Genomic DNA, 13,014 nt, shown 5'->3' with positions numbered 1-13,014 from the left:
AACCAGCAGCCTTTAATTCTTTTATGAAATTAAGCTTTGTTAGAATGGGAAGCTTACCTCTGAGCTGATTCCAAAACTGATATTTCAAAATAAGTGTGTGGTAAAGCTTTTTTTTTTTTTTTTTTTTTTTGCCTCCAGGAAACTTTAAATTAGGAATCCCTAGGCATTTTCTGTTGCAATTAAGTTCTATCCAGCTGTTGCTGATACCATCTGAAACGCTCAAGTTAGCTGTTTTTTATCTGTGTTACTGAAATTGGAATATCATGTTCATTTAAGAGCTGATCCTAAGCAGCAGAGCAAAAGTCAATTTCCTTTGATTTGTCTGGACTTTATAAAGCTTAGTAACACTTTGCTGTAGAAATTCAAAAGACTTTGTTGTTTTCAAAGGAGGGCAGAATATAATGCGGTGTATTGGTGCTACCCAGCCCTCTGTCTGCAGGCAGTGGTGATGTGGACTTGCTCAGCATGCTCTGGGAGGGTGCCTCAGCTGCAAATTAGAGAGAATACCTGGGGATAAAATGTTTGTGCCTACTCTGTCCTTAACTCTCTCTGCAGGTTAAAAAGAGGTGTGTACTTAATGATTTGGCTTTTTGTGATCAGTACTGTGATCTACAAAGAACTAGCTCGCTTCACGGTGCTGTTGAGCATGAAAGGGAGCAGTATCCTGTGGCTGCACAAGATGCTTTGCTTAGGTCTTGCACTATGATGCCCCAGGAGGAATGGTGAAGAGCTGACAGGCTGGGGGATGCTGCCCTAGAAAAGTTGAATGGCTTCTCCTGTGCTTGTGTGCAGGTGCTTGCTGCCTAGGGGAAGTCCAGTGGAGTCTTCAAGTAGAAGAAGGGTAGTTGGTAGAGGGGGGAGCTGCATCGACCCACCAAGGTTTCACATCTGAAGGTCCATAGCTTGTTTTATAACATTCAGTTTTCAGTTGATATCCTGAACTGTGCCTTGCAGGTGTAGAATACAATAAGAAATAAATGTTGACACCTTGGATTAGTATACATATTTATTATTTTATATGTTTTATAGGTAACTGTTGCAGTTGCATGTGATACAAGTATTCATTAATAATAAATAAATATAAATATATAAAATTAATACATAAATAGCTTAAGACCAAACTAGAATGCTATAGTCAAAGTGATCATTTCATGTGTGTGTTTATTGTGCATATTTTGACATCAGTTTTCTTCTGTTTATCCACTAATCCAAATGAAAATGATTTTCCTGGCTTTGAGAGCATCTTAATAATCCTGCTCTGAAGCAGCTGATTTTTAGTTAGTCAGAATATGGACTGAACCTAGAAAGCATTGAAGGCAGGATGCTAAAGTTTATGCAATTGCCTAAAGAAAGAAAGAAACAGTAGCAAAAGATCTTGGCAATTTTTAAAATTTTCCCACAAATGATTTATTCTCTGCTGATCTAAGTATGATGTGAAAAGAAGTTTAATTTCAGGCATGTACACAACATGGAATTTTCCCAGCTTTAGTAAGTCTGTTTACTATATCTGAGATTTGCTAGAGTTTGTGAATGCACTTAGACATAGAAGCTATTGGAGTCACTAATTTAAAAAAAACAAACAAACCAACCAAAATAAAACGCAACATAATATATTGTTTTTTCTTATCTGTCTTATATTAAAGAACATAGAAAAGGAGGACGGGCATCTTGCACAGAAATGTTTACACATGTTAACTGAATTATAGAGTTGTTTGTTTGTGTTCTGTTGGCATTAGATGACCCAGTTTATATCGGGTTATCCTTAGAGGCAGGAGGAGATGCTTGTTACAGACAGAGGCCTGTGACTAAATCAGGAAGGCTTAAGCAAGCTTGATTAAATAACACATTGCTGCTGTCCTTTCCCATCGCTTTTCAGCTCCTCCAAGGGACCAGTGTACACAGTCTTGGGTCAGTGAGATTGTGTGAGCTCCACAATCCGGTCATATTTGTGGGCAGCCCCACAAGTTGTGTCTCTCCCCCTCCTGCCTTTCCCTGCTTCCTTGCAATTTTTTCCTAGCCATGCCTTTGTAAAACATTGGGTTTACAATGAATTGCTTTATTAAAGTGTTTTCTGACACTGGGGATACATTGTGGAAATGGCAACTTAGGACAATTTATAGTGTGCCATAAATCAAGTAATCATATGGGAGGAGCAGGTGGTAAGATACGGGGTTGGAAGGTGGCTGCTGAGAAAGCCAGGGCAAATCCCTCTGGAATTGGTGAACTGAAAGCTCAAGCTCAGAGCTCAGCTGGGAGTTTGCTTGCTGGATTCAGGCTTTCTCTTGCACCCTGTGTGGCCTGGGCTCCAGAGCCAGCAGCATTTGATGGTGGAGGATGGCCATGGAGCCCATCAGCATGTCCAGACAACTGTGTTTTGCTCTTTGTAAGAAACAGTGACAAACATGGGTGCTGCAGAGCAGGACTGCTGATTCACATGCCTGCTTAAGAAATAAAATAGGTCAGAGGGAGGGCTGGGTTTCTGTTCCGTCTTCTTGACCCAAGCGATTTTTGCACCAGATGTATGTCCACTGCATCTGAAATTTATTCTGAGTTGGAGGGGGTAAGGAAAAAGCTGAGAGTCAGAGTACAGTGTTTGTGGGGGCTGAGGCGAGGTGGGCAGCTGTGAGCCAGGCACTCGTGTACCAGCGCTGAGCAACGAAATCAGATGGGCAGTGACACAGAGGAAAGGTGGAGAGGCAGAGCACGGTGTGAGGAGCTGGCTGTGAGGTTCGTGTGAAGGCACCAAAAACCCTTTCACACAAATGTTCCTCTGCTTGGGCATTTGTGGGCCACAGGTATTGTGAAAAAGAGTGCCTGTATGCTCTTGTTATTGCCAGTTTTGCTGGTAAAGATGTTGCCTCATATTCTGGCAGATTTGCAGTGCAAGTAATTAAAAACAAATAGCAAAACCTAAGCAGATCAAAAGTCATCTTGGTCACTATGGCAACTGAGTTCACCGATGGATTTAATTCTGCGTGCTCTTGTCTGAATTTCAATGCCCTTGTCTCAGGGATGGCTTAACGTTTGAAAATGAGGAAAGCACAAAGGCAGTTTAGTTGAGTTTATTTCAAATCTGTCTTTCTCCAGGGAAATTGAAAATAGATACAGACACTAAATATTGGGCTGGGGGAATGGTCTGTTAACTGCACATTTATTTTTTTTAAAGCTGAAAGCTGCTGAGAACTAAGGGAACTTTATCTTCTTAGTTTGATATTTGTTTATTTTAGTTTGAGTTACTTCGCTCTGACTGGCAAACTCAAAGTAAAACTGCTAGGAAATGTGTTTTTTCCTTTCCCAAGATACAGCAGCACAGGTTCTTCCTCCACTGTCGTCTGGAAGTGAGAGAGAGAAAGGCTGTCCGTAAAACAAATACTTTTGTTTCAGTACCAGGTTAATTGGAAAGTAATTATCATGGAGGTAAATCTTGATTATTATTTATTTATTGTATTTTTCAGGTGCTGCTAAATCCAGTCCAGCTTCTAAACCAGGATCGACACCCTCTCGCCCATCTTCAGCAAAAAAAGCCGCACCAAGCAGCTCAGCATCCAAATCAGATAAAGATTTGGAAACTCAAGTTATACAGCTCAGTGAACAGGTAAATTTGCTTGAGGCATAAAATTAGATGCGTTCATTGTCACAGACAGGCATGAAATCTAACGTTGCCCTCTGTTGAATGATGCTATCCAGAATTATGAAGGGATAAAAGATTGAAATAGCTCAGCTGGGAAGAAAAAAAAGAAAGCGATCTATTGTTAAAAATAACATATGACAGAGATGACTGGTATTTGCCAGTGTTTTTTAAAGGTGATTTTAGGAATAGCAGGTAAGTCTTGCTGAAGTATGATAATTTTATTAGATGTTGAAATTTATCTTTTATTTCACTTTGATAGGAAAAATCCCAATAGTGTCTTTGCTCTGGTGTATTACAAATTTGAAATAAATCATTTTAATGTGTCGTTGTGGAGAAAACAAGCCTGTTTGTAATACCAAGGTGTTAGAGACTTGCAGCTGAATCAAGACTAGCTCATTGCACTCTGCTTTCTGGAAGGCAGGCGTTCAGGTAATACGCCTTTTTCATTTAAGTATGTGATCTACCTTCGTGAGAATACGTAGTTATGTTATAAATAATGTTCTGCAATGTAATTAATAAAGCTTCAGAATTTTTTTTTAATGTTAGGAATGTAAGGGCTTAATTTTAATTTATGCTATGGAGCTTTACGCCAGGAGGAAAAAACCTCCTATTTTAGTCTGAGCTGCCTGGCAGCTGCATTCAGGAAGAAGTCATTATTCTGGATCAAGTGTAATTTTCCACAATTAAGGGCATTTCAGTTTCAAACTTCCATTGACCTGAACAACAAAGATTTCAGTTTGCTGGGGCACTGTTTGCAAATTCTTGGCTACTAGTTTAGCTTAAAGCTGGTGGATGGATAGCCACGTCCCAGACATGGCCGACTGTGGATTCAGGGTTTAATTCTGAGCAGTAGAGAGCAGAGCAGGGTCCACCAGCCCTTCCAGTGGGCTTTTGATTGATGCTGTAACAGAAAAGTTTTTAAATGTTGCACTTAGCTTTTTCATGGAAGTTTGGGGTTTTTAATCAGCGTAAGGGTGGAGTTCAAACGTCAGCTTAATGCACCTTAAACTGTGACATTTATACTCGGAAGTCAGAATGTGTTTGCTTCAGGAGGAAGAGTTGGTTGGGATCTGAGAAACATAAAAATACTTGATCTTTACTAAAATAGGCAGTCACTAGCACATCTACTGCTAATGTATTCCTAGCACGTTCCATGTGTGAAAACCTTAAGCTTAATATACAAATAACCCTGAGGGAAAGCTGATGATTTTCCCCATCACCAAAGAGGAGAAGAAACTGAAGATTTGGAAAGCTGGTGTTTTAATAGCTAGTTTTTAAGAGACGACTTCTAGCTGGAATGGTCTAGAAGTCGTCTTTTATTATTATTTTTAAATGCTGGCATTTTGGTATCTCATTTCCTGCTAATGGTTACTTGTGCACCATGGGCATAGAACACAAGCCAAAAAAGCTGTGCTGCAAGCAGTCTTGAGCCAGGTTTTTCTGACCCCTAGTCTGAACATGCTGGAGGAGCCAAATTGCCTGGGTTTTGCCACTCTCCAGCATCCAGGGAGATGCAGACAGCAGCCACTTTTACCCAGTTGCTGTCTTAATTACAAGTAAGACATGTTGAATGGTATCTGTGGATAACAAATTCCTATGTGGCTGTAATAGACTTTATTTCAGCGCTTTCATGGATGGCAGCTAAGGGAGATTGAAACGTCTGAACTTCCATGCAATTTGTAGTGGAAAATTTTAAATAGTGGGAATGTCTGTACACTGTATTTTCCCATAGAGTAGCTTAATTTGCTATTTGCAATAATCGTATGCTGCCCATAACATTTGCTAGTTTAACGGCTCCCGGAAATCATAAAGTTTCTCTTAAAATTTTCTTAGCTATTGCCATGGTCCCTGATAGTAAATTGAACACTTCCAAGAAATGTCACTGTGCACTGGAACTTGATTACCCATAGCATTAAAATACTGAAGTGGTCTCTGCTGTGGTTTTGGTCTGTGCCAGCTAGCATTCTCCCAAAGCATTTCTGAGCACAGCTGAAGAGACAACACGCACCAGGGACCGGTACATGCAGAGAAGGAACCTTTACATACGGAGAGTGGTCCCAGGAACCCTTAACTCTATGCTACTATACACATATTTTCTGAAAACAGCACCATCTTGACTGCGTGCTTACAGTATGTGCTTAATCTCCAGCCTGGTTCTGCAGTCCTGTGAGTATTCTCCTACTACCAATAAGAGCCGTCAGAGAAAAGACCAGTTAGTAAGAAGTGCTGCCTTTGTACCCGTTAACTGGATGGCAGAGGGGTACTTCTGGTCCAGAAACAGAGCATGGGAGCCAGCGCGCGCTGTTCCTCATTACAGGATCAGCCTTTTGGCATGTTCCTAGAAGGAAAGAGGAGGATGTGGGTGTGCTCGGTATCTGAAGAAAAACAAATTAATGTGTTACAGACAGGTAGTTGATATGTAGCTGAAGAAAAGCATATCTGGTCTTGTTATAACAATGTTTAGTATATGTTGTAGTTAATGAACTGTGAGCATATACACGTAATTTAATGATTCTGTTTCTGAAACTGCAGTGAACATGATAGAATGAAAAGAGGAGAATGCCTTCACAGTAAACAGATCAGAAAGGGAGATGGTCTATGCTGTTAGCTGCCAGTGTTTCAGCTGAGGTTGACTGGTTTCCCAAGCCCTAGCAAGCACAGAGCAAGAAACCTGGAAGCTGTTATGTTCTTGTTCTGTCTGGATGCAGGTGTTGCTCTCAAGGAATATGCTGCTGCAGATCAAGGAGACACATCTTAAATATGAGGTCTTCATCTATAGACCAAAATACCATAAACGTGTGTCCCATTTTGCTGTTCTTACTTTCATGAATAAATAGTGAATTTTAAGGTGACTGGTCATTATATCAGTCATAGATTCAAACTGTCAAGGGAAGACTTGAGAGTCGCACTCAGGCAGCTGGTCAGAACTGGGTTAGTATGTGAATTAGATGCTCTGAGATCCTGCCCTGGTAACAGGTTAGTTCTGCTGTCTGACACCTCTGAGAGTGCAAGCAAAGGTCAGAAAAAGGCATCACTAGCTCAGCAGTTATGGAAAAATGAACTGATAGGATTTAGAAGGCTGTCAAAAGATTTGTTTGAACTCTGCTTGTACTTTTACTAGTGAAAGAAATAAATTACCTTGCAGTAGAACTGGCAACGCAGAACTTTCTATTAAATTGTATCAGTTCACTGAAATGTAGTCTGATGTGATTTAATCATTTAACGTGTTTTATTTTTAAAAAAACATTTGTATAATTATGGCCTTAAAAATGTGGATGTTAATTTGGCTGTAATTTGGATGTGATTGGGGTCGGTGCATTAGCTTCGTTGATCATTATTTCTCTTGGTCATTACACTGCTGTCCTTTGAATTTGAGAGCCACTTACACATTATCCTGATTGTGTATACCCTGTTGGACAGTAGTTTATCTGTTATGCACCCACATAATTTCTTTTTTAGATATACATGGATATGCATATATATGTATGTATAAAAGTATATTGCAACATCTGTCATGATTTATATGAAGCCTAATCATTAACAGCTACGTTGCCCATAAATGATTTGCATCAGTCCCAGTGGTGAAATTGAGACTGACAGTATAGCTTGAAGACTCCTGTGAACGAGTTTGCAAGGAGGATACTTGGCATGTGAGAGAATTTGTTGATAGTAGCAGCACATCAGTCAGAGCAAAAGGTCCATGGTGCAGCTGGTCAGTCGGAGTGCCAAAACACAAGTCTGTAACAGTATGGTAAGTGGGGAGGCAGAAAAGGAGAGGTGAAAAAATGACACAACGGTACTCACATTTGCAACTAGAGGACCTTTTTATTTCCTAACTAGACCACTTCCCTTTGAGCCTTTCTGCTAGATCTACTTATTTTTAGGCAAAGAGATACTGCAGGTTTCCCAACAACTACACATTAACCCAGGCAAAATAATGCAAGTACTGAGCTGAAAGCTTTATTATTTACCATTACGTGACACTTCTGGCAGCTTTGCTAGGAGACAAGTCTTAAGCAGCCCTTAGTCCTGAACTGCTGCTTTGGGTTTCAGTATAAAAGAGCACTGAGAAAATTGACCTTTAAGGATCAAGGTTAAGATGCATCCAAGAGGCGTAATGGTGGAGCTTGATTTACTGTTCTCTGTTGTGTAAGGTTCAATCTAGCACTTCAGGGGAAAAAAAAAGTAGACTTCATTTTAAGCTACAGAATTGAATATATATTTAAGATTGTTCAGCTTGCATAACTTTAGACTGAGTTGTTTTGTCTGTAGTGCACCTCACAGTTGATGCATCATGTGTTGGTTTATATGCAGGTACATTCATTAAAACTTGCACTTGAAGGTGTGGAGAAGGAAAGGGATTTCTACTTTGGCAAATTAAGGGAGATTGAACTTCTCTGCCAAGAACACGGGGGAGAGAATAATGACCTTGTCAATCGGCTAATGGAAGTCCTTTATGCTTCAGAAGAACATGTAAGTTCAAGCTTAATGTCTTTTGTTTAGGCAAAAAAGTGCTTAATTTTATACAAATTTATTGGCACAGTATTGGGTCATGTCCTATATTTAGGTCAGCAGAACTGTAGCAGCTAGAATCCCCATGCTTCATCCCCCCAAAAGGAAGTTTGCATTTGCAAACAACAGACTTTTCAGCTTGGGGAAGGGATTCAGGATGCTAGCTGGTTGGGGGTTTTTGCTGCTTTGCTGTAGGTTTTGTATTCTACGTTTGCTGAAGTTGATCTGAAAGGGAAGGGGGGGTATGTCACCATTTTAAATTGATTTCATATGTTTCTGAGCCTTAGCTTTGTGTTTTCATCTTCTACCTTTCTGCATAAAGTCTTTCACTCATGTTCTTTAACGTGTTGAAGATCACAGAAATTCTGACAGAGGTGCTGCTGTTCAGTGTCTACAGCTGCGAACCTTCTCTAGTCCATGTGGGAGTGCTGTGATGCATATGGTGGAGGTTGCCAAACATGTAATTATATCTGCAGAGATAACACTCTCTAGCATTTTTTTTATCCTGTTGTTATAAGCAAAATTCTTCCTTGTGCAAACCCAATAATCCTCTATTACCAAAATTTCAGAAATGTATTGTCTGCAAGATTAGGCAAGAATCTCATTGCATCTTAGACTTAGCACTGTAGACACTGAACAAAGCAAGAAGCTGCAAAGGGCGCTGGTTAAATTCCTCAGATACATTCAGGGATAATGATTCAGTGGAGATTTCGCTGAACTACTCCCATTCATGTTAACTAAATCCCTGTATGCATTGTACTGACGATTGACCCTTCAGTGGACGATGGCTTTGACTCCGGAGTGTATAAGCATCAACTTTATCTCTCAGCAGTACTGTGGTGCTGTAGGCTGTCTTACATCTGTTCCCAGAAAACTGTTGCAGCGGTAATCAGCTGACCTAAATATTAAGTCAAAAGTAGCGCTGAAGAAACTACTGACTGAAATGCTTTTCTAGAAAAGACCAGTAGAGCGTAAATGCAAGTTGAGTGCAAGAGGGACATGAGCTTGCTGCTGACAGGAGCCACTGCTCAGGTGAGAAGCAGCAGGGGAAAGAGGATTTGTTGAAAGGTGTGGGACAAGTGCTAGAGAGGAAGAGGAGGAGGAAACCATTATTTTTACAGGAATAAACAATAAGACAAATTTGCCAGGCATGTGATAACAGGCTAGAAGAGTTACATACATATAGCGGTCAGAGAAAATGTCTTCTGGATTCAAGAACAGTGATTTATTTATAAAGCAAAGCCAGAAAAATCCCTCTTCTCCCCATACCCCTACCACATCTGTCTGTCTGCGTTGGCTTAAATAGCAATTGATTCTGTGCCAAAGAATGCATTTATTGCTTTTCTTCCTGCAGTTTTCCTTACAGGCAGAACACATTACAAAATGTTCTACTTCAGTCCACATCCCAGTGTTTTATCTCCTTCCTCCCTCCAAATCTTTCTCTGTTGAAAGCATCGTCTGCGCCTGCGCGTGAGCTACATACGATGACTGTGCCTTTATCTAAAATGTGCTTGCAGTTGGAGGCCGGGTATGTCACTTGAGCAGGGGAGCACTGCTCCCCTGGAGGAGAACACAGAGGCCACCTCCCACACACTTTTTTTGTACCTTGTAGTGGGAGACTTGATCTCTCTATCTTCTGGGGTGCATTCCTCCTCAGCCAAGCAGATGGACTGCGATTTGCTGAGGAAAGACCCTGGTGCATTAGCACTAAACCAAAGACTGGTTCCCTTGCTGATGCAAGTCTTGCCTACTTTTTGTTTTCAGACCTTGCTGTCTCATTGCCCTGCTTTGACCTTCAGTTCTGTTTTTTTTCTCTCTCTGTAACTAATTTGTCCCAAATTAAATTCTGTGTCTCGCAGCATTTTGCAGGTTAATTCCTCAGTCACAGCAGTTTGGCTTTCCCAATCCCCAGATGGGAAATAGCCCCAATTCCCAAACCACAGGCAGTTCCAGCATTCCTGGTTTCTTGCTAATGAGTTCATCATAAATCCAGCTTAGAATTTTTATAAAATCTCTGTTTCGGAGTGTCTCGAGTATACAGAGGCAAAGGGGGTGGGGTGGGAAGGATTACACTAGTTTTCAGTGTTTGTGACACATGTATAAATTACATTGTGGCCATGAGGCTTTCCTTCAGGAAGGGGATGCTAAGGAATGCAGCTCACACGTACCATGCAAGGGATCCCTGACCAAAGCCTTATGCTTGAATATCGTGACTGACTTAAATTTGTTTTCGGTTCGTACTTCCAATAACTGCTTGATAGCAATCTTGAACTCTTCCTAGCTGTAACTTGACAGGCGTCTACTGTATTTGACATTACACAGAGAATCGTGTCCTGGTTTTTGTACCAAGGGAGACTCATTCCTTTACACTTAATTTTTTGTTAAGCTTAATTTAATCTCTCTAAAAGAAAAAATCTGGAAAAAAAATCTGGACAGCAGTTGAAGTGGTTGCATCTCCCAGTACCTCATAGGTCCCTTGTGAGCATTGTAGGCTGTCAGGTGAATTCTGTGTAGAATGGTTCAGGATGTGAGTATAGAATTTAGTCCTTATAAAAAGCATTCTCTAGAGGTTTGATTATTGTAGTATTGCATTGAAGAGATTTTTATCAGGTTCGTGTCACGGGTGGAGGGGAATTCTGAGTCATAGTTAGTTTCAGCCATGACACTTCATAAATTTCTCTTTTGTTTGATTCACCGAAGGGTAAATCTTTAAGACTGATTAATTTTTTTTTATTACTTTCTTGGGGGTCTTAATTTTTGGTGAGTTTTTGAGTCTTACAGCACAAACATAAATTCATTGGGTTCCTTGTCTTTAGAGGCTCCCTTTCCCCAGTTACAGTTCTGTTTTAAACCTTATCATTATCTCTCTGTTTATACAAGAGGGATATTTGCTAGTGTAATTTAATGTTTCGCTGATCAGTCTGTAATCCATTGTAACTTTTAATTACAAATTGCTCATTTGTAATTCTCCTACTTCCATCAAAAACATCAGAGTTGACAGAGGATGGTGTTAAAAAAGGATGCGTTTGGGTGGTGCAGAAATGTGGCCTCTACCACCTGTGTTATGACTGCTGTAGGCAGTATTGAGACCTTGGAGGGTATGTAGAGCATCTGACTGTGTGGTGTTACAGAAGGAGAGCTTCAGACTGAAGAGGCTGTATGTCTAGTTATGAAACCCAGAGCCATGTAGGTCTTGGCATAAAACAAAAATGTAGGAAAGCTTTTGCTCTCCTACATAGGCTGTTCTGGTTCGTTTCATGCAAAAGTTAGATGCATGGCTGATGTTTGAGCTATCAGCTGCTCAGCTCAAGTTTCCAAAGCAATTGCTCAAAATGTAGTTGTCTTTGTATTTTTCTGCTGTGGCAGCTACCACATCTGCTGCTGCTTTTGGAAAAGCCCTCCCCCTTCTCCACCCCAGCAGCTGGTTTTTGAAAAGTTTAGCTCTTCAATCTACAGGCACACCTGAATAGTTTGAGACAGATGGATCGAAGAGTCAGGAGAGCACCTCTCATCATGTGAAACAGAGATGACCATGGTTATGTGATCCAAGCCAGAAATAAGTGCTCTAAATAGATCTTCCACTATTTTCCTTATTAGGGGATGCTATTCAAGGAGATTCCACAGTCCCAAGGTAATTAGGCATGGTGACTCTTGTCTTTCCTATTCCATGTATTTGTACAAGCTGTATATACTGAGTAGCAAGTGTCCAAGTCTCAGAGCAACTTCTAAGGTAGTCACGGAAGATGTACAGTTTCCATCAAGGGTAAGCCTGGCAAGAGAGGAACCACCACTCCTCTTTCAGAGCTGCAGAGTAGGTTCCCAAGCCACTCCCTGTGGTTAGAGGCTCTTCCTATTACATGCATGAAAAGATAGCATGTATGTGACCTTCAGATTCTGCATGGGTGGGCATTCTAACAGGGGTATCTCATAAACTCTGCATACACAGAGCCTATGGAACAGGTGCATTGCAGAGCAGGTCACCTCAAACACTTAAGGAGGGTCAGGATAGATGGGGTTAAGGGAGCACAGCTCACTGCGGCTGAACAAGCTTCAGTCTTCTCACTCTGTAAGGCAGGGTCATGTTCTCACAGCTGTCAGCTTCTCTCTGTGAAACTCCTGCTCTCTGCAAGTCTTGCACCCTTGCAGCCCATTACAGAAGTTGTGATTTCTAGATGCTAACAAAAAGCTGTTTTGACACGATGCACCCACTGTATGTAACAAGGGCATCATTGCCCCCAAGGGGCCATAGGTGCTCAACTACAGTTGTCCTGACTGCCATGTGTGGCTTCTACCTTGAAAATAGCACCCAAGTGATAATAAGCTTGCTTTCAATTGAAATTTGGCTGTTTCTGTATGTGGTAAACAACTGAATATTTCCTTTGTATCAGCAAATATTAGGAACCTTATTCTCCTGTTCTTGCCCTTTAGAAATATGAGTTATTTTCCTGCCAGAAGGGAATTTTCTTGTTGCATAAGCTGCTCTGCACTACTCTGGAAAAACTCAAATTACAGTCTCCCTTTTTTTTTTTAATTTTTGCCTCAAATTTGAAAACTTAGCAGTATCAATTTGTTGAAATTTGTTGTTCAAGCTGCTTGCTTCTGACAAAAATTGCTGGGAGCCAGGGGAGTTCTGCAGAGGTACCGTATCAGGGTGCTGCATTTTGAATGGCAGCCCAGTATCTTGGAAAAGTGCTCTCCTTTGGAGCTTCCTGCAGCGGAGCACCAGTAACGCAGGGCAGAGGGTACACGTGGGGGAATCTTTTCGGTGAACCGTGCTCCAGAATGATGGAAGCCACTTGAGAGGACAGCTGTAAATGCAGCTGCACTTACTGTGGGAATCCAGAATGCTCTAAGACTCAGCCAGACTTTTT

At 41.0% G+C, this 13,014-nt stretch overlaps 1 protein-coding gene across 4 annotated transcripts in view; it reads left to right on the top strand.

Moving 5' to 3' along the window:
* The window catches only part of MAPRE2 (microtubule associated protein RP/EB family member 2), an 89,485-nt gene that overhangs the window by 72,644 nt on the left and 3,827 nt on the right, over positions 1-13,014 (top strand). For all 4 annotated transcript variants that reach the window (XM_037379432.1, XM_037379434.1, XM_037379435.1 and 1 more), the window contains 2 exons: positions 3,456-3,595; positions 7,946-8,104. In XM_037379432.1, coding sequence (XP_037235329.1) covers positions 3,456-3,595; positions 7,946-8,104 — 299 coding nt within the window. The remainder of the gene's footprint in view (positions 1-3,455; positions 3,596-7,945; positions 8,105-13,014) is intronic.

The sequence above is a fragment of the Falco rusticolus genome, chromosome 3 (genome assembly GCF_015220075.1).
Source record: "Falco rusticolus isolate bFalRus1 chromosome 3, bFalRus1.pri, whole genome shotgun sequence".
NCBI classification, from domain to species: domain Eukaryota; kingdom Metazoa; phylum Chordata; class Aves; order Falconiformes; family Falconidae; genus Falco; species Falco rusticolus.
The sequence above is the reverse complement of the archived record's forward strand: the minus strand, read 5'-3'. Positions and strand labels throughout refer to the sequence as shown.